Source organism: Lissotriton vulgaris, chromosome 4_1 (assembly GCF_964263255.1).
Source record: "Lissotriton vulgaris chromosome 4_1, aLisVul1.2, whole genome shotgun sequence".
NCBI lineage: Eukaryota > Metazoa > Chordata > Amphibia > Caudata > Salamandridae > Lissotriton > Lissotriton vulgaris.
The window spans coordinates 227,315,856-227,342,229 of NC_141691.1; the positions used below are offsets into that span (position 1 = coordinate 227,315,856).

At 46.9% G+C, this 26,374-nt stretch overlaps 1 protein-coding gene across 1 annotated transcript in view; it reads right to left on the reverse strand.

Moving 5' to 3' along the window:
* LOC147718603 (A-kinase anchor protein 17B-like) overlaps positions 1–26,374 on the reverse strand; it is a 670,645-nt gene that overhangs the window by 430,465 nt on the left and 213,806 nt on the right. Inside the window, exon 2 of the mRNA XM_086918564.1 lies at positions 15,039–15,832. Within this exon, the coding sequence (XP_086774690.1) occupies positions 15,039–15,832 (794 nt within the window). The remainder of the gene's footprint in view (positions 1–15,038; positions 15,833–26,374) is intronic.

Consider the following 26,374-nt stretch of genomic DNA (forward strand, 5'->3'; position numbering starts at 1 on the left):
ATGAAGAAAGCTGACCATGCGAGGGGGGGGGTTGGGTTAGGGAGGAGAGGGAGGGGTGGGGTTTCTTTCTATGTTTGCTCCTGTTATTATAGCTTGTTCTCTTGCTTTGAAAATGGATTGTGATATCTGTATGGCAGTTTTATGAGTCCTGCAGTGATCTATGGAGTGCAGGGACCTGCATTATATATGCAATCCTTAATAAAATATGTTTTCAAAGAAAAAAAATACCTGGTTGGTCACACACCTCTTGCCTATTTTAGTGGATTGTTAGATCCAGTGAAGTGAAAGGTCACTTTCATTGTGCGCGAGCGCTTGCAGCAGCAGCTTGCAGTAGCAACATTTGCTGTAGAAAAGAGCAGTACTATTATGGCAGGATGCCCAATAACACTAAGGGGTCGATTCCGATTCGGGAGAAAAAACGTCCGTACAATTCGCATCCGGAGCCATCTCCGTACGAATCGTACCCGTACGTCCGAGTCGCGTAGTACGATCCGCATTTTGTCAATCCGTCCGAATTGTCGCGATCCGTACGTATTGCAAGGCTGAAACCGTGAACCGTACGACTCGTACACATGCCGTACGACCCGACGAGTACAATCCGGAACGGGGTATGAGGACGCGATTCGTACGGTCCACGCCAGGTAAGGGCGAGTCGTACGAAAAAGCACGCAATCACATACACACTGTAGGTCCGTACGCCCCATGATCGGGGGTACGGTGCGTACCCCTGCGATCATGGGGTACTGTCCGTACGCGCCATGATCGCGGGGTAAGGTGCGTACTCCCCATGATCGCAGGGGTCCACACCGTACCCCTGCGATCATGGGGGGTAGGCACCGTACCCATAGGGGGGTCATTCCGTACCTGTTTCGAGGCGAACTCTACTTTTACGGCTACTTTTGGGTGTCGTAGGAAAAGGGTCGTACGGTGCGTACCCGACACGAATCGTACTTGCTGGGTCGTGAAAAATAGCCGCGAACTGTACGGATGTTGCGTACAGCGGGTTCCGAGGGAGAATCGTGCAGAGATATGAATCGTTCGATCTTTGTACGATTCGTACGGAGTCCTGCTCCCGGTATGAATCGTACTTCGTCGTACATGCGGGGGACGTGGCAGGGTACGAATCGTACGGGAAAAACACTCTGAACGGCTCTTCGGAGTGTTTTTTCCCGAATCGGAATTGACCCCTGTATGTTGAGCACCCTCCATTTGCTGTGCTGCAGAAAACTAAAAGTACACTGACCGCTCAAAGAGTGACAAGTTATGAATAATACTGTCCAACCGTTTCATCAGCATTGAGCGAGTACAGTCAGTCAATCCTACAACTATTTTAGTGCACCTACTAGAGCCCACAGATCACGGCGGTGGTATTAAATTGGAGGAGGACGATCACCTGGCCCATGAGGACCACTTGCCTGATGGCCGACAATTGTTTATTGATGGTTCTACATGGAAAGACCAGGTGACAGACAAAATACATACAGGTGCAGCTATTGTTGAGGCTATTGACACACCTAAGGATACCTTACACTTACTGCACCACTTACCCTTGCCATCCCAAGATTCAGCCCAAGTGGCTGAGTTGAAAGCATTGATAACGGCACTACAGGCTTCTCAGGGTCAGCCAGTAACAATATATGCTGAAATCAGCATATTTTGCTTCCACAGTTCACTCAGGACTGAAGAGATAGGAACGACAAGGATTTCTCAATTCTGATGGGACACCAGTAGTGCACCAACATCTCTTAGCTGACCTTATTGCTGCATTACAAATAACATTTCAAGTAGCAGTGGTTAAGTGGCAGGCACATACAAAAGGAACAGATTTGGTGTCTAAGGGAAATGAAGTTTGGGAACAGCAGCGAAGGAAGGTAGTTTATATGAAATGAGAACATGCAGTATACACACTTTTGATGCAGGTGATGAAGTTACGATAAAACACTATGAGAATATTTCTACAGAGGCATTATTAGACATTCAAAATGCAGCACCACAACATGGGAAAGATCTCTGGAAATCGAGGTCGGAGATGACTGGATTTCCAGATCTCCTTTATGGAGAAAGATCTCTTGAAATCGAGGGGGAAGTGACTGGATTTCCAGATCACCTTTATAAATCAGCATCTTCAGGTTAAGTTATAATGCCCCAACCCTTCAACAACTTCATTTACCAACACACAATTTTAAAAGAGTAATGATGGATGAATTAAACAAAAAACTGTTTTATCCCTAATCTAGGACCATTAGTTGACATATTCCTAGCTTCATATTGTAGGAGAGTAGGGTCTGCAATCCTATGATCACCCAGATTTTTTGCTTTTGTTTCACTGGTTTACGACTTTCTCTGGCTGTGGGCCTGCTAATCAGACCCACAGCCTGGCTGTTCTCTTTCTAAATTACGATATGTACCCTAGGTGCATTTACCAATTGGTACTGGGCCACCTTATCAGACCCCGTAACGCAGGGCATAGGTGTACCCAGGGCCACCAGGGGCTGCAGCATGTATTATGCCACCCCTGGCTGGCCTCTTAAATTTGACACAACTGGCTGCACGACAGCTGGGGCGAAGACGTGTAACCACCCTTCGCTTTAGGTATAGTAGCCCTATATCTAACCATACACTGGACACCCGAGTCCCTATCAGTCACTCCTATGGCAGGCCTTATCAATCCTGAAGGCAGAGTGCGTGGGCTCGTGTGAGCTAGGTTCAGGCCCGAGCCGAGCCCGGCTGCAGCTTGCGGAATCAAGACCCAATAGCTGTTCCATGATAACGCGTACCATATCGGTAACTCCGGTATCGCGTTATCAAAGCATGTCGAGTAAGGTGTCATACGAATCGGGGTGCTGCCCTCTCACCAATTCTGGCGATGAGGTTAGTATCCCACCCTTCTAGAGGGACACGACATGTAAGTAACTGTGAACCCCGGTTAAAGTTAACCGAAGCCTCAGCTCCACAAAATGGATGCTGCCACCACAGACACAAGTCTGACCTCCTGCTGCTGGGAGTCCTTCCAGCGAGGAGCACATGGACAAAGGGTTTCCTGTCGAGGGCGCTGTTCGCACCGTCCCAGACAGGGTTTGTGTATTCTGGGTAGGTAGGGCTTTGGCGAGAAGGTGACTGCGGAGTGGCACCCCGGTGCTCACTACGCATCTGCCGGTTAGAACCAGTTCCAGGGGCGACAGCCCTGGCCTGGGGAAAGCCGGCAGGGGAGAGGGGCGTAACTACCCCCCTTCCTGGTCCCACCCTTAGGGCAGGACCTAGTCATGTACCCACCCCTTTCTTTAGGATAAAGACCGGAGCGGGGACCCTTCCAAATTAGATCATCTTTGAATCACGAACTACTTTCCACGAAAGGACATTCAAGACTCTTCTCAAGATTTCTCCCTTGTGGCTAAGGAGTAGTCACCCTGCATCAGCGGGCACCAACTAAGAACTCTGCGGTTTGCTGCAAGTCCCTCCTCAAGGATCCGACGGCCCAGCTCGACGAGAACCGGCTTCCCTGGCACCTCTGACCTCTACCCACGTCATCAGCTCAGCTGTGATCTGTGGGTGCGACGAGACCTCGAGGGACCGGCCATCATCAGAACCTGCACGCTCTTAAAAACCAGCACGACCATCGAGGTAACTCTCTGGTGAGTGCTCTGGGGTCCGAGAAGCCCCGACCCTGAGCCGCTCTAGCACCGAAGTGCAGTCTCCCAGCATCTCCACGATCTGCGTGGGGCCCTTCTGCTCGCTGCTCAGCACGTTGTCTGGTCACTCGCCGCTGGCTTGTGCCCTTCTGTGACGACATCCGAGAATCATCACTGCTGGTCTGGTTGCTCCAGACTGGCCCTTGCTTCCATCTTTGCGAGAAGCACCCCGGACCCTCCTGGTCCACTCAAGACGCCATCTTAGGCCCACCCCGTGGCCCTGAGATCTGCCAAGGCTTGTTGCCCCATCCTGGGCCCAGCGACGCCGACAGCATCATCCTTCGTGGGACAGCTCGCACCTCCACCGTGGTCGCCGACAACGCCTCCTGGTCCGTGAGACTGCAGAGCCTAGCGTCGCCCACTCACCTAGTCGAGGTGACGGCCAACCGGTGCCTTCCTGGTACCCTCTAACTACTGGCTAGTAGTACGAACTTGGTCCCCTCTGCTTTCAGGTTTCATCAATCTCCGATCCAGGCTTGGATCTCTACGAACTATTCAGCACTGGTCGCCGGCCAGCAACTCCTTCCTTCCGGCTCCTGGCTCGTCAGCGAAGACCCCGACGCCTGTAAGACTTGTGCAGCCGCAGCCCTCGTGGCTAGGTAACTCGGCATTTCGGTGCCTGCATAGCCTCCTTACTCTAGGGTCCCGAGTCCCTCGCTTCCGACTTGCCTTATCGGGTCCGCCCGAGACCTTAACCTTTCCGTGTCCTCGGACACTTGTTTTAAACTGTGCACTTGAAGTATTTGCTAAAGAGATTTGGTTTGTGCTTAGTACCCTGTCCTCATAAAGAGTACAGGGCTGTTGTGATTCTTAATAAATATCCTGTTTATTTTCATAACACTTGTGTGGTGTCCTTTCACTGGGTGTTCAAGGGGTACATGTGTGGTAAACAGCTGGCTTAACACGCCCTCTCGAGTCTTTAGCCTTAGACTGCTCGTATCCACGCTACTAGGATAGCTGGTCTATAGGTTGACTTACAACCAAACACCATAAGGGTCGTTGGAACGATACATAGCGGTCGCTAGAATAGCGAACGTTGCATATCGGGCCAACTTCTCACATTGGTGAGCAGCGGTTGGGATTTGAGCTTGCTGTTGTTTTACCACACGTATCCTAAGAATATCTTGTTGAAAGATCGCACAAGTACTGTTAGTACATATAACTAAAAGCTTAGAATACTCTGAGTTCTACTGAACCAGCTGTTGTAGCTCCTCAAGGCTTAGCACACCTTGGCTACAACTCTTAGCAAGGGTACAGTAGGTAAACACGTAGTGTAGGTAGGTGCATCACTTACACCACACTAGAAACAGTATGTCGGACAAAGGAGGAAACTCTGGGTCTCCCCTTATGTCAGTTGACCCTCCACAGGTCATCCCTTCAGGATATACTGTGCTGAGCTTCAAGGAATTAAGACGACTGTGTCACTCCAGGAAGATTCAGCAGGGGTCTAACCCCACAACGTCCTTTCTGATTGGTCTCTTGGAGACTTATGATGCCAGGAGAGCTGAGAAACTGCGCAGCTCTTCTAATCCAGAAGGAGACATGCCTCCCCTCGAGGGAACCCGAGACGATCCTGACCTCATTCACCTCGCAACCGAGAACGAGGATGTGGAGGAGGATGAGGATGAGGATCTCTCTGGGGATGAGGCAGATAAGGGACAGGTAGAAGTCGTCAGACTTAGCAGGTCCAACTTAAGCAAACATGATAGCGGTACTGGGGGACCCCTGGGGCCACTATCAGGTCAGCTTAACATTGGGAACGGACGAGCCAGATCTCTGTCAAGAGGCTCTGGCAGATCCCTTCAAACCAATGGCTCTCACAACTCGTCTCAGAGAGGGATGACGTCCCCCCAGAGGAGAGTGTACGAAGCTAAGGAAAGGGCAGCTAATCTAAGGATTGAAAGGGAAGAACTTGCCCTGGCCAAGGAGAGGCTTGCCTTTGCAAGAGAGCAACAGTTAAGTGGGGTAGTCCCCACTGGTGGCAGCAATGTACCTAGTAATAGGGAAAAGAGTTTCGATACGAAACACCTTGGTAAGATAGTGCCCCCCTTTAAACAAGGGGACGACATCCACAAATGGATTACTGCTTTGGAGAGGGCCTGCACTGTGCAGGGCGTTCCCCAGAGTCAGTGGGCAGCTATCTTGTGGCTCTCCTTTGAAGGAAAAGGAAGAGACAAGCTCCTCACCACAAGGGTAGAGAATGCTAACAATTACCAAATCTTGAAAAATACACTCGTTGAAGGGTTCGGCCTAACCACTGAGCAGTACAGGGTGCTGTTCAGGGATACCCAGAAAACGCAGTCTCAAGATTGGTCTGATTTTGTCGATTGTGCCACTAAGGCTTTTGAGGGCTGGTTGCTGGGCAGTAAGGTTACTGATTACGAAGGATTGTATAATTTGATGATGAGAGAGCAAATTTTAAACAATTGTCAGAACCAGTTGTTGCATCAGCATCTTGTCGACTCGGATCTGACCTCTCCCCAAGAATTGGGTAAGAAGGCAGACAGATGGGTTCGTACAAGAGTTAAACAGAACCAGGGCCAGAATCAAGGTGGTCAGAAGAAAGCAGACCAGAAGGGTAAAGATTCTAAAGGGGAACAAAATGACCAGAAGTCTTCGACAGGTCCCCAACAACCCAAAGAGGGTGGGGGTCAGGCTCCCCAAAAGAAGAAAGAAGGCCAATCCAAAAGATGGTGCCAGTACTGTAAAAGTAAATCTCACTGGTTTAGTGAGTGCACCAAGAAAGGAGGAGGGCAGACTCCTGCCACTGCAGCCCCTAAGGCACCTGTGCCCCCTAGTACAGTCAGCAGTGGTAGTGCGCCTCCCAAGGGTTTAGTAGGGTTAACCCTGGGTTCTGAGGGGCGTGACAACTTAGTTGGCACACTCACTCAGGCTGTCCTTGTCAGTACAGGGGACGTGGACGTCTTCCCTGGCGTAAGCCCCAATTCCTTGGGCAAATACCGACAGACGCCTTTCATAAATGGAAAGATGGCTCAGGCCTATAGGGACACTTGTGCCAGCGTCACCATGGTGACGCCTAACTTTGTGGACCCTGGACATATCATGCCAGGTACAGAATTCCTGGTGACCAATGCAAGCAATGTCACTACCAATCACAGTATGGCAATTGTAGCTTTCTCCTGGGGAGGGGTAACTGGCCAAAAGAAGGTTGTAGTTAGTCCAGACCTCCCAGTGGATTGTTTGTTGGGCAATGATTTGGAGTCGTCACAATGGTCAGAAGTGGAGCACCGGACTCACATGGAAATGTTAGGTTTGCCAGCACATGTGTTCGCCGTGACTAGGTCACAGGTCAGGAAATGCCCCACTGAACAGGTGCTGGATCCTGGAACAACGGACCAGACACCTCCCAAGAAAAAGAGCAGTAGGGTTGAGGCTGCGCCTTCTCCCTTGCCCCAGGTCGAGGATCAAGTCTCAGAGGAGGCTGACCTACAGGAATTGCGGGAAACTGAGCCTAGGGAATTCGAACTTGATCAAGTTGAATTCTTGGGTTCAGGGGGACCCTCAAGGGAAGACCTGGGGAAGGACCAGTTAGACTGCCCTTCTCTTGAACCCCTCAGGCAGCAGGCTGCTGCTGAGGCTGCTGGGAACGCCACAGGTACCCACAAGGTATACTGGGAAGATGGACTCCTGTACACTGAGTCAAGAGACCCCAAGCCTGGCATGACCAGGAGGCTGGTTGTACCCTTGTCTCAGCGTGGTTTCCTACTTACCTTGGCCCACGAGATTCCCTTAGCAGGTCACTTGGGCCAGACGAAAACGTGGGACAGGCTTGTCTCACACTTTCACTGGCCACACATGAACGAAGATACCAAGGAGTTTTGCCGCTCCTGTGTCACTTGCCAAGCCAGTGGTAAGTCAGGTGGCACGACAAAGGCCCCCCTTATACCATTGCCTGTGGTGGGGGTACCCTTTGAACGGGTGGGGATCGACATCGTCGGTCCCATGGAACCACCTACAGCATCAGGGCACAAGTTTATACTGGTGGTAGTGGATCATGCCACCAGGTATCCTGAAGCTATTCCCCTTAGGACCACTACAGCACCTGTTGTGGCAAGAGCCCTAGTTGGAGTGTTCTCCAGAGTGGGCTTCCCTAAGGAGGTCGTCTCCGACAGAGGTGCAAACTTTATGTCGAGCTACTTAACTGCTATGTGGAAGGAATGTGGTGTTAACTACAAGTTCACTACACCCTATCACCCACAATGCAATGGGCTTGTTGAGAGATTCAACAGGACCCTAAAAGGGATGATTCATGGACTACCGGAAAAGCTTCGGCGTAGATGGGACGTCCTGATCCCCTGCCTCTTGTTCGCCTACAGAGAAGTCCCACAGAAGGGGGTTGGCTACAGCCCTTTTGAACTTTTGTACGGGCATCCTGTAAGGGGACCACTGTGTTTGGTGAAGGAAGGATGGGAGAGACCTCTCAAAAAGCCTGCAACCAACATAGTGGACTATGTGCTCGGCCTCCGCTCGCGGATGGCGGAATACATGGAAAAGGCATCTGAAAACCTTAAGGCCAGCCAAGAACTCCAAAAAGCTTGGCATGACCAAAAGGCTGTCTTGACTGTTTACCAGCCCGGACAGAAGGTGTGGGTGTTGGAGCCAGTGGCCCCAGCAGCACTCAAGGACAAATGGTCCGGGCCCTACACCATCCTGGAGAAAAAGGGAGAGGTCACCTACCTGGTCGACCTGGGAACTCCCCGGAGCCCCCACAGGGTGCTCCATGTCAACAGGCTAAAAGCATATGTCGACAGGAAGGACATGAGTTTGCTCATGGCCCTAGATGAGGGACAGGAGGAGGAGAGTGACCCTCTCCCCGACCTGCTCACTCAGAATCCTGACGATGGATCGGTAGATGGTGTTGTCTTTTGTGGCAGCCTCTCCGAACATCAACAGAGCGACTGTAAACAGGTTCTTCAGTCGTTCAGACATATGTTTTCTCTAACACCCAGCCCGACCGATTGGTGCACCCATGAGGTTGACACTGGTGACAGCTTGCCCGTCAAGAGTAAAATCTACAGGCAGCCTGATCACGTTAGAGACTGCATCAAGAATGAAGTGCAGAAAATGTTGGAGCTGGGAGTCATTGAACCCTCGGATAGCCCTTGGGCTAGTCCCGTAGTTCTAGTGCCGAAACCTCACACCCAGGGTGGTAAGAGAGAGATGAGGTTCTGCGTAGACTACAGGGGTCTCAATGCAGTCACTAAGACTGACGCCCACCCAATACCAAGGGCAGACGAGCTTATCGATAGATTGGCTTCGGCCAACTACCTAAGTACGTTTGACCTGACAGCTGGGTATTGGCAAATCAGGTTAGCTGAGGACGCCAAACCTAAAACCGCATTTTCAACCCCTGGTGGGCATTATCAGTTCGTGGTGATGCCCTTCGGTCTGAAAAATGCACCTGCCACCTTCCAACGGTTGGTGAATCAAGTCCTTACTGGGCTGGATGACTTCTGCGCGGCGTATCTTGACGATATCGCTGTCTTTAGCTCCACCTGGGAGGATCACCTGGTCCACCTGCGGAAGATGTTAGAGGCACTGCAAGCAGCAGGTCTCACTATCAAGGCCACCAAGTGCCAGATAGGGCAGACACAGGTTGTATACCTGGGCCACCTTGTAGGTGGAGGCCAGGTTCAGCCACTGGAGAGCAAGATACAGTCAATCAGGGACTGGGCTCCTCCAACCACCCAGACTCAGGTTCGAGCTTTCTTGGGCCTGACTGGATACTACCGGAAGTTTGTCAGGAACTATGGTTCCATCGTGACACCATTAAACGAACTGACAAGCAAGAAAATGCCAAAAAAGGTTCAGTGGACAGCGAGCTGTCAAAAAGCATTCGATGACCTAAAGCAGGCCATGTGCACGGCGCCTATCCTCAAGAGTCCGGACTACTCCAAACCATTCATTGTCCAAACAGATGCTTCTGAGTTGGGTGTGGGAGCTGTTCTTTCTCAACTGAATTTTGATGGTCAAGACCAGCCCATTGCTTTTATAAGTAGAAGGCTGACCCCTAGAGAGAAGAATTGGTCAGCTATTGAGAGGGAGGCCTTTGCTGTGGTTTGGGCCCTGAAGAAGCTGAGGCCATACTTGTTTGGCACTCACTTCAAGATTCAGACCGACCATAAGCCCCTCTTGTGGCTAAATCAGATGAAGGGTGAAAACCCCAAACTGCTTAGGTGGTCCATTTCCCTACAGGGGATGGACTTTACAGTGGAACACAGACCTGGTACTGATCATGGCAATGCCGATGGGCTCTCCAGATATTTCCACTTAGAACAAGAAGACTCACCTGGTCAAGGTTAGCTTAGTGTTCCGACGTTTGGGGGGGGGGTCATGTAGGAGAGTAGGGTCTGCAATCCTATGATCACCCAGATTTTTTGCTTTTGTTTCACTGGTTTACGACTTTCTCTGGCTGTGGGCCTGCTAATCAGACCCACAGCCTGGCTGTTCTCTTTCTAAATTACGATATGTACCCTAGGTGCATTTACCAATTGGTACTGGGCCACCTTATCAGACCCCGTAACGCAGGGCATAGGTGTACCCAGGGCCACCAGGGGCTGCAGCATGTATTATGCCACCCCTGGCTGGCCTCTTAAATTTGACACAACTGGCTGCACGACAGCTGGGGCGAAGACGTGTAACCACCCTTCGCTTTAGGTATAGTAGCCCTATATCTAACCATACACTGGACACCCGAGTCCCTATCAGTCACTCCTATGGCAGGCCTTATCAATCCTGAAGGCAGAGTGCGTGGGCTCGTGTGAGCTAGGTTCAGGCCCGAGCCGAGCCCGGCTGCAGCTTGCGGAATCAAGACCCAATAGCTGTTCCATGATAACGCGTACCATATCGGTAACTCCGGTATCGCGTTATCAAAGCATGTCGAGTAAGGTGTCATACGAATCGGGGTGCTGCCCTCTCACCAATTCTGGCGATGAGGTTAGTATCCCACCCTTCTAGAGGGACACGACATGTAAGTAACTGTGAACCCCGGTTAAAGTTAACCGAAGCCTCAGCTCCACAAAATGGATGCTGCCACCACAGACACAAGTCTGACCTCCTGCTGCTGGGAGTCCTTCCAGCGAGGAGCACATGGACAAAGGGTTTCCTGTCGAGGGCGCTGTTCGCACCGTCCCAGACAGGGTTTGTGTATTCTGGGTAGGTAGGGCTTTGGCGAGAAGGTGACTGCGGAGTGGCACCCCGGTGCTCACTACACATCTGCCGGTTAGAACCAGTTCCAGGGGCGACAGCCCTGGCCTGGGGAAAGCCGGCAGGGGAGAGGGGCGTAACTACCCCCCTTCCTGGTCCCACCCTTAGGGCAGGACCTAGTCATGTACCCACCCCTTTCTTTAGGATAAAGACCGGAGCGGGACCCTTCCAAATTAGATCATCTTTGAATCACGAACTACTTTCCACGAAAGGACATTCAAGACTCTTCTCAAGATTTCTCCCTTGTGGCTAAGGAGTAGTCACCCTGCATCAGCGGGCACCAACTAAGAACTCTGCGGTTTGCTGCAAGTCCCTCCTCAAGGATCCGACGGCCCAGCTCGACGAGAACCGGCTTCCCTGGCACCTCTGACCTCTACCCACGTCATCAGCTCAGCTGTGATCTGTGGGTGCGACGAGACCTCGAGGGACCGGCCATCATCAGAACCTGCACGCTCTTAAAAACCAGCACGACCATCGAGGTAACTCTCTGGTGAGTGCTCTGGGGTCCGAGAAGCCCCGACCCTGAGCCGCTCTAGCACCGAAGTGCAGTCTCCCAGCATCTCCACGATCTGCGTGGGGCCCTTCTGCTCGCTGCTCAGCACGTTGTCTGGTCACTCGCCGCTGGCTTGTGCCCTTCTGTGACGACATCCGAGAATCATCACTGCTGGTCTGGTTGCTCCAGACTGGCCCTTGCTTCCATCTTTGCGAGAAGCACCCCGGACCCTCCTGGTCCACTCAAGACGCCATCTTAGGCCCACCCCGTGGCCCTGAGATCTGCCAAGGCTTGTTGCCCCATCCTGGGCCCAGCGACGCCGACAGCATCATCCTTCGTGGGACAGCTCGCACCTCCACCGTGGTCGCCGACAACGCCTCCTGGTCCGTGAGACTGCAGAGCCTAGCGTCGCCCACTCACCTAGTCGAGGTGACGGCCAACCGGTGCCTTCCTGGTACCCTCTAACTACTGGCTAGTAGTACGAACTTGGTCCCCTCTGCTTTCAGGTTTCATCAATCTCCGATCCAGGCTTGGATCTCTACGAACTATTCAGCACTGGTCGCCGGCCAGCAACTCCTTCCTTCCGGCTCCTGGCTCGTCAGCGAAGACCCCGACACCTGTAAGACTTGTGCAGCCGCAGCCCTCGTGGCTAGGTAACTCGGCATTTCGGTGCCTGCATAGCCTCCTTACTCTAGGGTCCCGAGTCCCTCGCTTCCGACTTGCCTTATCGGGTCCGCCCGAGACCTTAACCTTTCCGTGTCCTCGGACACTTGTTTTAAACTGTGCACTTGAAGTATTTGCTAAAGAGATTTGGTTTGTGCTTAGTACCCTGTCCTCATAAAGAGTACAGGGCTGTTGTGATTCTTAATAAATATCCTGTTTATTTTCATAACACTTGTGTGGTGTCCTTTCACTGGGTGTTCAAGGGGTACATGTGTGGTAAACAGCTGGCTTAACACGCCCTCTCGAGTCTTTAGCCTTAGACTGCTCGTATCCACGCTACTAGGATAGCTGGTCTATAGGTTGACTTACAACCAAACACCATAAGGGTCGTTGGAACGATACATAGCGGTCGCTAGAATAGCGAACGTTGCATATCGGGCCAACTTCTCACACATATCATGTGTGCGATCAGTACTCTAATAAGAGATCAATGCCTTCATCCTCCATTCCAAGACCAATAGGTCCATTCATAGAGTTACATATAGACTTTGTAAATATGATACAAAAATGTAACAGATATAGGTACTTGTTAGTAGTGGTATATCAATTTAATGATGGATTGAAGCGGAACCCTGCTCCAGGTGTGATGCAGACCAAGCAGCCAAATTCCTTGTGAGAGAGGTCCTACTGAGGTGAAGGGTTCCAGTGTCAATATGCAACAATAATGGCAAATACTTCGCTAAGACAGTATTTCAGCAAATTACTATACTACTAGGAGTGGAACATCAATTTACCACCCAGAGAATAACGGAATAGTTGAGGGAATGAATGGCTTATTAAAAAGTAAAATATCAAAAATGTATGAGACATTGAAAAATAATTCGTTTTACTGCTTTCCCTTGGCTTTGGATGTGTAGGGAAATGGCCCTTCAAAGGATCATCATTTGATCCCTCACCAAGTACTAACAGGTAAGCATTCAAATTTTTCTTTCAAACAGGGGGAAGTCTGTTACCCATATTTGAAGCAAAACCAACTGCTCGCTGGGTGCAAATTACCCAATGGGAATTGATGAAGACCATTAATGCGACAGAAGATGACTTTAATTGCATTGAAGAGGAACTGGGTTCAATTAGACTTATGGGAATGGAGCATCAATATATATTGGACTTGATGACAGGGATCGAAGGGGGAGTGTGCAAGAAGATTGGTTCCCTATGCTGCACTTTTATACCAGCAAATGATAAAGGTGAAGGGAACCTGACTCAGGCCATTTTGACTTTGTATACCTTGCATACATAAATAAAGAAAGAGGCGGGTGCTCCAGGTGAGTGGTTCACTGGCTGGTTTAACTGGGTGCCATCCTGGATGTCGGGTTTTTCTAAGGTCTTGTTGCCTAAATAGTTCTGTTGCTATTGATGTGCCTAGTATTTCCAATTATCTTAGTATGTTGCAAGAGGGTTACAGCTAAGGCGGGAGGTATGTTTCCTATAATAAGAAATAAAGAGATGCAAAATATAGAAGTTGGGGAAATGTACAGGTGTACTGAAGAAGTAGTTGAAGAATCGACTAGGGAGGGGACTGAAAGCAAACACACCCCTAATTTAGCTTATGCCCTAATAATTCTATTCAATATTCTGTTTTACCTGTCTTTCACCTAGAAACTGTGAAGCATTATTACCAAGTAAAGAAGGAAATTTTGTATGAGGCTGTTTAAACGTGTGGTTAAGTTGCACATTTATCTGGTAAATAATCTACAGCCTGCTTTGAAAAAAGGTCTAAATGCGGTCTGACTTTCAAGTGTTTTTTCCTCCTCATATTGTGTGTTTCTGGGAACCTTTGTGACTTGGATATTTTGCAGGAAATTCAGAGCAGCAGATGATGTTCCAAAAAGAACAGAAAAGCAGGAAGCTTTTTCTATTGTTAATATTGTATTGAAGTTATGCCTGTTTGTCAAAAATAGTATTATAAGAATGGACTCACATTGTGTGTAATTTGAGAATGACTTGTGCTTCTCTTATGGTGGAGTCACTCTCCAGCTGTTTCATTTTGTGAATATATATTAAACATGCTGGCCCTCCCTTTGTTGCAGATGTGGTGATTAATTAATTTAGCTACATAAAGGATTTTTTCCCTGACAAGATGTTCTCCCACCAAAACCACCATGGCACAGAACAGAAATTCAAGAGCCACAATGCAGAAGCATATTGGAGCAAACATTATTTAAATGGGTTGGCTGCTAGATTCACCAAAGCCAAAATAGCGCCTGTGCATGCATTGTCATCCATGGATCCGTTCAGAACTGTAGTCCTGTTCCAGTGCCGTATCTGCTGTAATTTATGCTTATTTCATATTTGCACTTTTGGTGGACTCAGAAGAACACAAAACAGATCCCACATCTGTGGATATCACCGTTAAGGGTCTTTTAGGGTAGGGTTTTTTGGGGTGGTAGAATTTCTATTTATGAATTCGGCTTAATAAAGCACTGAAGACACAGCAGTAATAGATAACTATGTAAAATAACATTAGAAAACAGATTTGAGAAGGTATACCTTTATAGGAAAGAAGAAGGTCAGACTGTATGGGATGGATAGTACTGATGGAGATATATGGATAAGGGATGGAAAATGGGAGTGGAAGTAGGCACAGAGAACTGCAGACATGGATGATTTCTACTGCGAAGAGATACTTTAAGACATGAAAGTATAAGACCAGAGGTTTGTGCATAGTTTTGCAGCACCACAAAAGATGGGTAAAGATAGCAGATTGAGATTGACAGAAGTCAACTTAGTCCACTGGAATTGTTCAAATTAATAACCTACTGCGATTAGTTATTGTAAGCAACTTAAACAGTAGTGCAAGACAGTCAGACAAGCAAATTAATCCAGATAAAGAGATCATATTTTTTTCCACAAGAATTCAGCTAAATCAGTTTAATTACATTAAAGAAAATTACAAATGAACCTACCTTCATATTGCATGGCACGCTTTTCCCGTCTTCTCCTTTAAATATCAGTTGCATTCCTCGTAAGGACTCCATTGCCTTTCTCAAGCTTTTTGAGTCTTCATACTGGATGAAAGCTTCAAAAGTGTCAAGACATCCCAAAGAGGCATTATCACAACCTTCTCCAGACATTTCCACGGCACAGGATTCTAGCATGGGGATATCAATAACCTTCACAGTTCCAAATGTTTCAAAAACTTGTTTTAAAATATCTACACTTGGCTTTACACCATTGCAACCAGTTGAAAGAAACCATTGGCAAGGCAACCCTTCTAAATATAGACTAGATGGGATATCTTGCTTTTGCCCATCTTCGGGTTCCTCATTTTCCTTCAATTCCTTTGTTGCTTGCAGTGAAGACTCCCAGCTTTGTTTAAATGGAAAATTAATTTGAGCTTCTTTAACTTCCACTTTCAAGACCTCCGTTAGACCATTCAACTTGATAACACTTTCATGCAGTTTTGCCAAAAAAGCCTGGGCCAAACCTTTGGTGTCTGCCTCCCCTTCTAGTCGAATGAATTCCTTTGTGCTTTCTGAAACCTTTATATTGCTAAACTGATCCGGAGAAACAGTGTCCTTCAACTGGTCTATTATGTCTTGGTTAGAGAAAGTCATGGTTGCATCTTGTAATTCTGGAAGCATGACTCGGATAGTCAACCTTGGCACTTGTTTCAGGTAGAGCGACTGAGTGGCGCACAGCTCTATTTCATCAGATGTTTCACATACAATATCAGGAGCTATTGTTTTGTTGAAGAAATCTATGAAAGATGGTAAGAATTACAGTAAATAAATACATCTCTCAGACAAGAAGCAAAAATGACAGGTCAAATATAAAAAATGCAAAACTCTGCCCTTAAGCAGAGTTTGGTGCCCAGGGTAAAAACGTGGCAGATGTCCCGTCCACTGTATTTAGAGCACCATTCACTATAATGCATGTGTAACATGGTGGATGGGACACCCACTACGTTTTGTTGGTGTACCCTGTCCGCCAAAGTCTAAAACAAAGTCCACATTATATACTGTTCGCACAAATATAAAGCCAATCACTGTCATTCTTATTAAATAGCTATGGTATATAATATACATTTAATCCAAGATCTTCATTAGAATATTATAATCCGAATTCAGCAGTGATAGCAGTCTTTAGGCAGTTCTATCCAGCAGCTCTCACCACCGCCATGCACAGTGTTGTCATTAATAATCTAATTTAAGATGTTTTAGTAATGTTATCAATGATGCCAAGAGTGATGTAATATGGAAGGTATTTAGCAGTGCATTGCGAGGATGTGAGCATACTTGCCTTATGGCCCAATTTAACTAAAAGAAATGGTATTGTTTACTGATCAAAAGGGTGCAATTTAGGCTTGTAAAGTTTGTTTTGCCTTCTGAGTTCTTTTTGACACACCAAAATAGTAAGTCTTTTTAGTAGGGCAGATTCTTTTGATTAATGGTTATATACAACAGGCGGCACATTTCCTATTTTATTCAGGCTTCATTGAGTGCAAGTCTTTTAGTATGGGTGACATGCGATCATATTACTTGTGGAAGATAGGAATTTGACAGTCGTGTGAAGAACCACTTTCAGTAGAGTGAGTAGGGATTGTATTAAGTATGCAAATATGGTATTTCAAAAATCACATTAAGAAATGACCATGACATGTGATGGCAATTTCAGGTGTGGTTAAAAGTGGGCATTTCATCTTTTTAAGCAGGGGGTGTGATAATTGGCAGTTTTATCAATTTTGTTGATGTGTGGGCGGAATTAGATAGTAGAGTTCATAGTGAAACGCCAAGGCGGGAGAGAAATTTCGTCCATCAATCGGTGGGGGAGAAACCTGTTTGTGCCATCGGCATGAGAAGTAGAATATCATAATTTCATGGTGTTAGCATTTTTAAGTTTGGCATGCATTAATGAAGAGTAAGTGTGTATTTTACTCATTACTCTTTAAAGAAAAGTTGTGTCATTCATATACCAATGAATAGAGACACTCCTTCTTTTAAATAGAGTGCTAAGCGACTCAAGACAAAGATTGATAGTTATGGCTGTCGAGATTGAACTCAGAGAAACACTGCAAGACAGTGGAGCTTTTCCAGAGGTATGCTTTCCAATTTTTTGTTATTTCATGATGGTTTGCTAGAATGGCACTTGTCTTTGGAAAGCCGTTTTAATTTACAGGGGTGAGATTAAGGTTGTGTCAATTGCCACTGGAGGATTGGGAAGAATGACAAGACAGAGAGCTCATACAGGGTGGGCTGTAGTCACATAGATTTCTGCAGTGGCTTTTCAGTTTGGCAGCCAGTGCAGAGGCCAGATTGATAACCTGCTAGTAGGTGTTCCTTGTCTTCCTTGTTGCTATAAGATATTAGTTGATTGGACACAATTTTAATAGCTTTTCTGAGCCATGGGAGGTTAGAAATAGGTTCAAGTGTGTTTACAATGTTGAGGTCACGGTTTACTTTTTTAATATGAGCATGATTTGGGCATGTGTGTGAAGCAATAATCATAAAGTACCAGACTTGTACAAAAAGGTGAAATGTGTTTTTATGATATAGTGGAGAGGGTGTCATGATAGTAGTTATTTGACTTGAGATGTCTTATTATTTTGGAGCAATCATTGTCACTGAGGAAGGTGTTGCATGAAGGATATTGCTCATTTCCATACCCTCTGTTTACAACCCGCCCATCTTTCCACAGGTTTCATGGTAAATCTTGATGTAGAATGTGCTAGGTACTATACCTGTGTTAAGTTTTTAAATGCACAGCTTTATAAACAACTTCCCTATATAGAAAGGGATATAATTGTGGAAAGACGAGAATCAAGAAATGAAAACTCAGTAGTTCTTTTTATAAGTTAACACTTTGTAGAAACTGTATTTTGAAATCCTTACTCATTTTACATGCATATTTGCATACTATTTTAGAAAAAATACTTAGAAAAAAGTTAGGCAATGCAAATATCAGGTAAGCAGTAAGCTCTAAACTTGGATTTAGATATTTACGGTCTGGTTTGATAGCACTGTCGCAAGACCACTATGTATTATGTAGAGTGGAGTGGCATTGAGTGGATTGTCATTGAGTGGAGTGTTCTGAAGAGGAGTGTCATAGAGTGAAGTGTCAAAGAGTGATCCATAGTGGTATAGAATGGTATAGAGTGGAATGGCAAAGAGTGGGGTAGAGGAGTAGATTGAGATGGAGTGGAGTGTCAGAGAGTGAGGAAGAGTAGAGTGGTGTAGAGTGCAGTGGCGAAGAGTAGAGTGGTGTAGAGTGCAGTGGCACAGAGTAGAGTGACGTAGAGTGGAGTATTGTAGAGTGGTGTAGAGTGGAGAGAAGTGTCACAGCATGTAGTGGCATAGAATGTGGCAGAGTGGAGTGTCATAGAGTGGAGTAGAGTTTTGTGCCATAGAGTGGAGTGGTGTAGACTGAAGTGGCATAAAGTGGAGGGGCATGTCATTGAGTGGCACAGAGTGGAGTGGCATGTTATTGAGTGGCGTGGCGTAGTGTAGCATTTCATAGAGTAGAGTGGAGTGGCATGTCATAGAGTGGAGTGGAAGAATACAGTAAATAGGCTATGCTGCACGGGATGGACAAACTCAAGCTGGACAGCCTAAAACAAATAAAGCCAGCAAATAGAAAGGAAGCAAATGTGAGTTACAAAACACATAACCAATGGTAAACAATGGGAGGAATGCATTATCATGAATTGCTTTCAGAATGTCCCTAAGATGCTGTTAGTAAACAAGAAATTGGCACTGTCTGGTAGGCTTCAACCTCAACACTGATAACTACATTTGTAATGCAAACCAAAGGCTCTTTTACTATGAATGCGAAGCATAACATCATATATTTCTTGCAAGCATACTGCAGAAATGAGCTTTCATAGCCATTGTATAAGCCAATACACACAAAACGTTCAGCTATTGTTAATCATGAATGTTAAAAAAGTTAAATATCTATGCCTGACACGGAGGCTTGATAAAATAAATGTGTATCAAAAAACATACTTCATTCTATAAGCATAAAGAAAAAGGTGACACAAAGGTGTCAAAAAATATAAACATAAGAAAATAAAACAGCACTGGCAAAGCCAATATATCTGACCTTGGCACGGTGCAAGGTTACTTTCTGTTTGTAAACCTATGGAATAGGTTTTGCAAGCCTAAAAATAATTCAAAGTAAAAACAATGCTGTCTAAATGTGGTGTGCTTATGTTTGCACAATTATAAGTAAAACATGACCTATTGCCAAAACAAATAAGAAAACTCAATTAAATGAATAATCCACATTTGTAAAGTGCACAATCACCCGTAAGGGTCTCTAGGCGCTGGGGGCCGTCGGGAAGATTAAGCAAGCTATTGCCCAGAGTCACATGGTGCTGGGCTAATCTGCAACCGGTGCCAGGGATCGAACCGTGATCCCCAGATTCCGGAGTCAGTCACCACACCTCTTCCTCTGCAGCAGAGATTAGCCTCCTGGCCGCGATACTCAAGTAACTACTATTTAAGCAGCTATCTCCCTGTGCACAATCAAAATGCCAACACTCACACTGAAGACAGTTAATGGTTGAAGAGTGCTAACCTACTGCCCGATGATGTATGCTCTGGTGGGAGTAAGTAAAAAGAGAATCACACTTGAGTAGACAAATGGATTAGGAGAACAAACTAAAAGCCAACAGAAAATCTGAATGAGACCAGAGAGACAGCTAAAGTTTTCTCTCGACCAGATCTAAAAAAAAAAATCTTTTCATTGTGTAGATTAATACAGTCAAAACGTAGAATTTCAAAAATCAACTTCATACCAGATAAACAACAATAAAAAAGTTACAAAATACAGTAAATTACAATCGTTTTCTAACAAGCTATAAACAATTAAAACAAACTTGAATAATTTTACAATGCAACTAATATGTTTTTATATTTTGACATTGAAGTATAGCAATGTAGTATCTCCTACAATTCTGGGTCCATTTTCACGAAAAATTGGGCATAAAAATATCCTTATATCAAACAACTCCTATATATGTTTAACAGTTTCATTTACCTTAATACAAAAGCAGCTTACTTTCTGATACGTTTTCCCCTTGGACCAAGCACCTTCAAACTGAAAATTAGATTTATGTATATTTCTAATCTTATGTTTATGATGATTGTGGAACATAAGGGGGTGTGTGGCTTGAGTGTTGTAGCATCGATTCCCACGCACATAATTTGGTTGAGGGGCAGCTGAGGATCAGGGGGGTGGTGGTGGAGCAGCGACTAGGGCATGGTGAAACTAACCCTGGGCGTAGTTCGCGTAGTACTGCTACGCGTAGCTTGGCTAAGTGCACTTCGCACTAAGGGAGCTATGCATAGAACTACGCGAACTGCGTAGTGCGTTAGGAAATGCTGGTCGCAATGCTTGCACAGTGCCGGATGCTTGTCCGCACTGTGCAATGATTGCAAACGGCACCTTGCACAGTGCAAGCAGTCGTTTTCTGCCGCTTGAGTAGATTTGTACTCAAGCGGCAGTTTTCTCAATGCGGACTTGTAGTTTCTCATCGTGAGCAATCGCGAGCATACGCGACCACTCGCGATGAGAAACAGGACCTCCCCGCATTGAGAATCTCGCCGGGAGGTTTATTTTCCACGTTCGCGATCGGCAACTTGATGTTGCTGATCGCGAACTTGGAAAAAGTCTGGCCGGGATGTCATTTTGCTCACTCGCATTTGCCAAACTTGACGTTGAGGACCGTGAGCAAGCAAAAAATGCCCACTATGCTACGCGTTTTTGCACTGTGCTACGTGCAATTCACGTAGCGCGTAGTTGTGCAAACTACGTAAGGGTAGTGTAGTTTTCCGCCCAGGCCTAGGTGAAACCCTACACGTAGAAGACCACGGCAGAGTGAAGAAGCCACTAAAGAGTCGGGTGGACCTGATGGCGAAAACTTGCAGCCGGACTTCACATAGAGCCAATTGCAGCTCAGGGGAAACCTGCATGTTGCCAACAACCGGTGGGGGCTGTGGACTAAGATGTAACACTACACTGCCTTGCCCCGGCATTCCAGCAGGCATCTCCCCAAGAGAAGAGCAGAATGGGGAGAGCAGAGCAGCGGTGTAGCAATTGTCCCCCGTGCACTGATTGCAGATGCGGAGGATCATGTCTCGCTGGAGAGGGCCTCCCCCCCTTTTATCTGGAGACGGACAGTGAGCAGAACAGCTGCAGCCCTGCAGCCTGATGCTTGATACGGCTGACCAGCTTATATTGTAGACTACACATCTGGCTGGACAAAATCAGCTGTCCCACTCCCTCTGCTTATTGAGCCACATCATGGCTTATAAGACGTGGACAGCAATCCCTGGCCAGCAACTTTGAACTTGTGTCCTGTCACACCCACGTGAAACATGAACTGGACCCGTTGATGCTGCGGGGCCCTACCACACCCTTGTCCCACGTGGGTGCATCCTCTGTTCATCAGCAGCACCCATACGCCAACACAGCCTGAAGAGGCCCCTTTACGGAAACTGCGCCACGCCGGCCATGCACCCCTCGCTCTTCCACCGGGAACGCTGATACCACACATGGACATGAGATGTGCTCCACTTATGCACTGGTGTTTGTAGCATAGACCTGCACAATCCTCTTGCCTGGTGTCCAGTACTTAAGGCTGTACCAAAACCAAGATAAACGCAAATTGTCAGAGAAGTACTGAAGGTTACTGCTCACTCGAGTCCAGATAAGTTGTGTAGGTCTCCCTTCACCGTGAACACTGGACAGTCCCGGGCTGCTTCTGCTGCAATGCTGAGGAACAACTGAGCATCTGCGCATGGGTCCAAAAGTGTGCACACACCTTGCACACAAGGAGCGTTCAAGCCTGAAGCTGTTGCCTAGAGCTGCCTCAATTATCATGTACCTGATCGGCTACTGGAAGTCCACCCACCTACTGTAACCACCTCCTAATCCCCTGCGGGATCTGCAATTTAAAGCACACTGACACCAGTGAATTCCTGCCTTAGAAAAAGCTGCCAAACACCTTCGAACTCTACTTATCTGAATGGCAGTTATGGCCCAATTAATGGCAGATCCTTGTGCCCGGACCTGGCTGGAAGGCCCATAAATTACTGACGATGGACCCTGGCCATCACCAAATAACTAAAGACCTCCCACCACCTCCACCCGACAGCCACAAAGACCATCTTGCGTTGCCGGCCGGGCCATATTGGGCTGAAGGGCCAATTTTGACCATATCTGACCGCAATCACCAAATTGCTCGTGCTCCGGTGTGTGAACTGCGACACAAAACACCTGCAAGCTGGCCTGCTGTTCATGTTACTGACCTTTTGCTCTCCTAATACTGGGGACTGCCACCATGGGGCATCTACGAAACAAGAATTCATTGTCGTCCCTGCAATCCTCCTTAATTACGGGCACTACCTCGCCCGACTCCTGTGGATAAACTTGATGTTGTGTTGAAGGATGTACAGAAGACTCACACGTCCTAAGAATCGACAATCAATAATGTGGTGGCTGACCTCAGGTTACTACATGCTAATCATAATACCCTGGTGTACAGAGTAAGTGCAGTAGAACAAACACTATCTGATATCCAGCCAACCACCCGACAAATGGAATTAACACTGCAAAATTGCCTAGCACGAATACCAACCCTAGAGGCGCAGGTGGACGATGCAGAAGGTCGCTCCACACAAAAAAATGGCCAGCTCATCAGACTTCTGGAGGGTGAGGAGAGGCAACACTCGGTACAATACGGCAAAACATGGGTACAGAGATTGTTACAGGAGGCAACGCTATCATAATACTTCTCCATAGAGCGGGCACACCAAGTCCTGACTAGAAAACCTAGCTCAGGAGCAAAGCCCAGACCGATAATTTTCCAGCTGTTACACTACTGTGACAGAGATTCTATACTGCGGGAAACCCACAAGGTGGATGACATTAGAGTAGGTAATGCATGCACATCATTGTTCCCCAACTATACTACCATGGTACAACGCCATGGCTCCTTCCTAGCAGTCACGTGGAAATTAAGTGAACTGGATCTGAAGTACTCCCTACTGTTGCCCGCCAGCATAGGGTGGTGGCAGAAGGAAAAGTCTGATTTGAAATGGCCATCAACCCTTCTTTTGTTGAGCCTTCTGGAGCCCAAGTCCTAAATGCCAATGGAAGGGAAGGAAACAAATGCACACAACTTACCACTTCAGAAGTACTTAAGTAAAACTATATTTTTGAGGCACATTTTTAACTTTGTTCAACATCCTCCCTGTAAGAGATGTGCATGCACAGTAAGAACGTCAGTTGTATCTATGTGTATGAGTAATTACAAAAATATCGATTTAAATAGCACTTGCTAATTTATGTTAAATGTATTTATTATCCTTTATAGCTCCATTCATACCAGTGTAGAGTGTCAGTGCGCTTTACAACACACACAAAGAGACAATAAATAATTCAAGTGTGTTAAATCAATGTATAGGAATTGTTACAAAAGTCAGTGAGGGCTATAAAGTGTAGGAGTCAAATAAGGTACATACTTGTAGACATTAAATGTTAAGTTAAGGAGCATTAAGTCAGGATTCAGAAATGAATACAGAGAGTGGGTTTGTCAGTACTAACAAGACTTTACTACTACCCATAACAACACTTCTTTGCAAACTTAGAATAAGAACAGATTGAAATAAAATATTACTCTAAACACATAACAAGCGGCGGTTACTATACTGAGGCATCGGGCGTGGACCTACTATTTATTTGCCCTCCTCCTAGCAGCTATGTGCCTTCTTAGGCCCTTCATGAACAATTGAATATATTTTTTAATTCTTGCCATGCCACAGCATTTTATTCAGCTGCGGCCGAGCATGGTTGTAGCAGGGGACTGGGTTACGAGTCATGCAGGAGGGTTGAGGGGGTGGGGCTTAACAACATTCAGGTTAGCTCAGCGGATGGAGCAGAGCAAAGCACTCACAAGTGCGCATGTCAGGTTGGCCGGCTGCCTTTTGGCGACCAGCCTGACACTCGTACTGCAGGCCTCTTACCCATTGCAATTAGTGAGCCAGGGGAGGCTCACAGCCGCAGCCTCCTATACCCCTGACTCCTGATGAGAGCTGGGTTTCCCTGACTATGCCAATCCTGGCTCTGAAGGAGAGCAGCACCTGGATTGGCTCAGAAGGATGGTTACTAGGCATCCCGGACAGCGCTGGGGTGGGGGAGAAGGATTCAGATCCAGGCCAGAATAATGACCAATCACTGTATGGCGTTTATGATGAACCCATACAGTGATTGGCCATTTCTATTACTTGCTCTTCTACCCCTTTTTTGTGTGCAGCGTGCCAGTAAAGGCATTGTGCATGAAGCGTGGTGGAGCAGAGCAATAGCAACAAAAATCTCAGTTCTGCACTGCAGCACCAGACCTGGGCTAACTTCGAATTTCTCCATCCTTTGGTAATTACTCTAGGTCAAAGCATGTAGTAAGGGCCAGGAGCTTTTCATGACCATACACATAGTAGGGATGAACTTATATCATTGCTGTCAGATTCACCCAAGGTGACCTCCCCATCAACCAGGACTCAGAAATATGTGGTCAGGCCGGTCCTGTGACGCACACTCATGCCTATCGAATGACATGTCACATGTGGGGTCTCTCTTGACCCAAAGACAAGTATTGATACAGGGAAACCCCTGATCAATCCAACAGATAGATAGTTGCACCACAAACAGGCCAAAGGAAATTGGCCCCAATAAAACAAGTTTGGCCAAAGGCTTGCGTTCCCCAAAAAACCACACAGCTAGATACCACATGTAGATAGGAATACTCAACCATTCAGAACACAACATGCCCACCACACATAGTGAAAACGCACTCCTCATGCCCGACATCTGGACACATACACACTGGCACACACTAGCTCTCAAAAAAAATGCAAAATCCTTGGTTCTACTCAAACAAGACAATAGGGCGGTTATGTGAGGGGGGAAGAGCACAAAAGCCACAGATTATAACACACAGACCTAGCTGTAGGAAATTCCTTTTTAGGATGAAATCCCTCACACACCAAAGGTGACATGCTTCATCATTTGGGATTCCCCTCTCAAAGTAAAAACCTAGTTCATTTGAGGGCTACAACCCCCTCTCTGAGAGGGAGGAGCTCAGGGATGTTTTGGTGTCTACTCTACCGGGATATTCTAACTCCACAAGTGATGAGAACTAAAGTGTGAGTGAGAAAGATAATGAATGTATTGTGAGGGATGTGACAATAAAAATAGCTAGAGAGGACAAAATGCAAGCTTTATCCCCTTCGCTGCAGGGGTAATTCCCCGGCTGTGCTGGGGGGGAAGGGGGGCGCGCACAGTGCCCGCACCCTCATGACGAGCTGAGCTCGTCATGCGCTACGGCGCTCCTGTGCTCATGGCGAGCTCAGCTCGTCACAGGTGCATTGGCTCCCGTGGAACGCTCAGCACAGCAGGGGAATTCTCCCCGCACCTGAGCGTTCCACGGCCCATGACGAGCTCAGCTCGTCATGAGCACTGGAGCACCGTGCATCATGACGAGCTCAGCTCGTCATGAGCATGCAAAAGGTTATTCAGATGTAGTCCCTGCCAGGATTAAAAACAGTGCACCAGCAGTATGGATTTAAACCGCATGTGTGTGGTGGAAAGTAGTGGTCAACATGTTTCAGCCATAATACCCCTAGCTCGGGCAAGGCTTTCATCAGGACCTATTTAGATGCTGCTGCTAAAGTGTCTTGAGTGAAAAAATCAAAAAGATACAAAACCAATAATGTTCCTGGTTCGTCTTCTTCAGAAGATGCCTATACCTAATGGGAACAGAACCAGTAGATCAGTGATATACAACCTATCAGTGAGTGGTATATAACCAGTGGCTTTATTAATTGTTTAGATATAAAAATATAAATCAAAGAAAAAAGGCTCTTACCCGCAACTGCTGGGTAAGGAACTTAACCTCAACCTGGCGACAGCTCAGGAAGGGGGCACCGCTCTAAAGAGAAAATCAATGGCGGTGCCTGTGTCAATCACTTATTAAAGTACTATCCACAAACCAATACCAATACTTCCAATTAACTAACCTGGGTAGGCATAAATATAGGAGAAAGTGAGAGAGAGAACATGATGTGGCCGGCTGACACAGTCTGGACGGCTAGCACTACAGGGATGCAAAAATGATCTAGCCTTCTGCACAGGAAACACAGTCATAAATTCTCTTCTCCCCAAAGCGCAGTACGGTATACGCTTTACAAGATCTGAGCCATCACAATCTATTAGGATGCAATAAATCTGTAATCATAGTCTG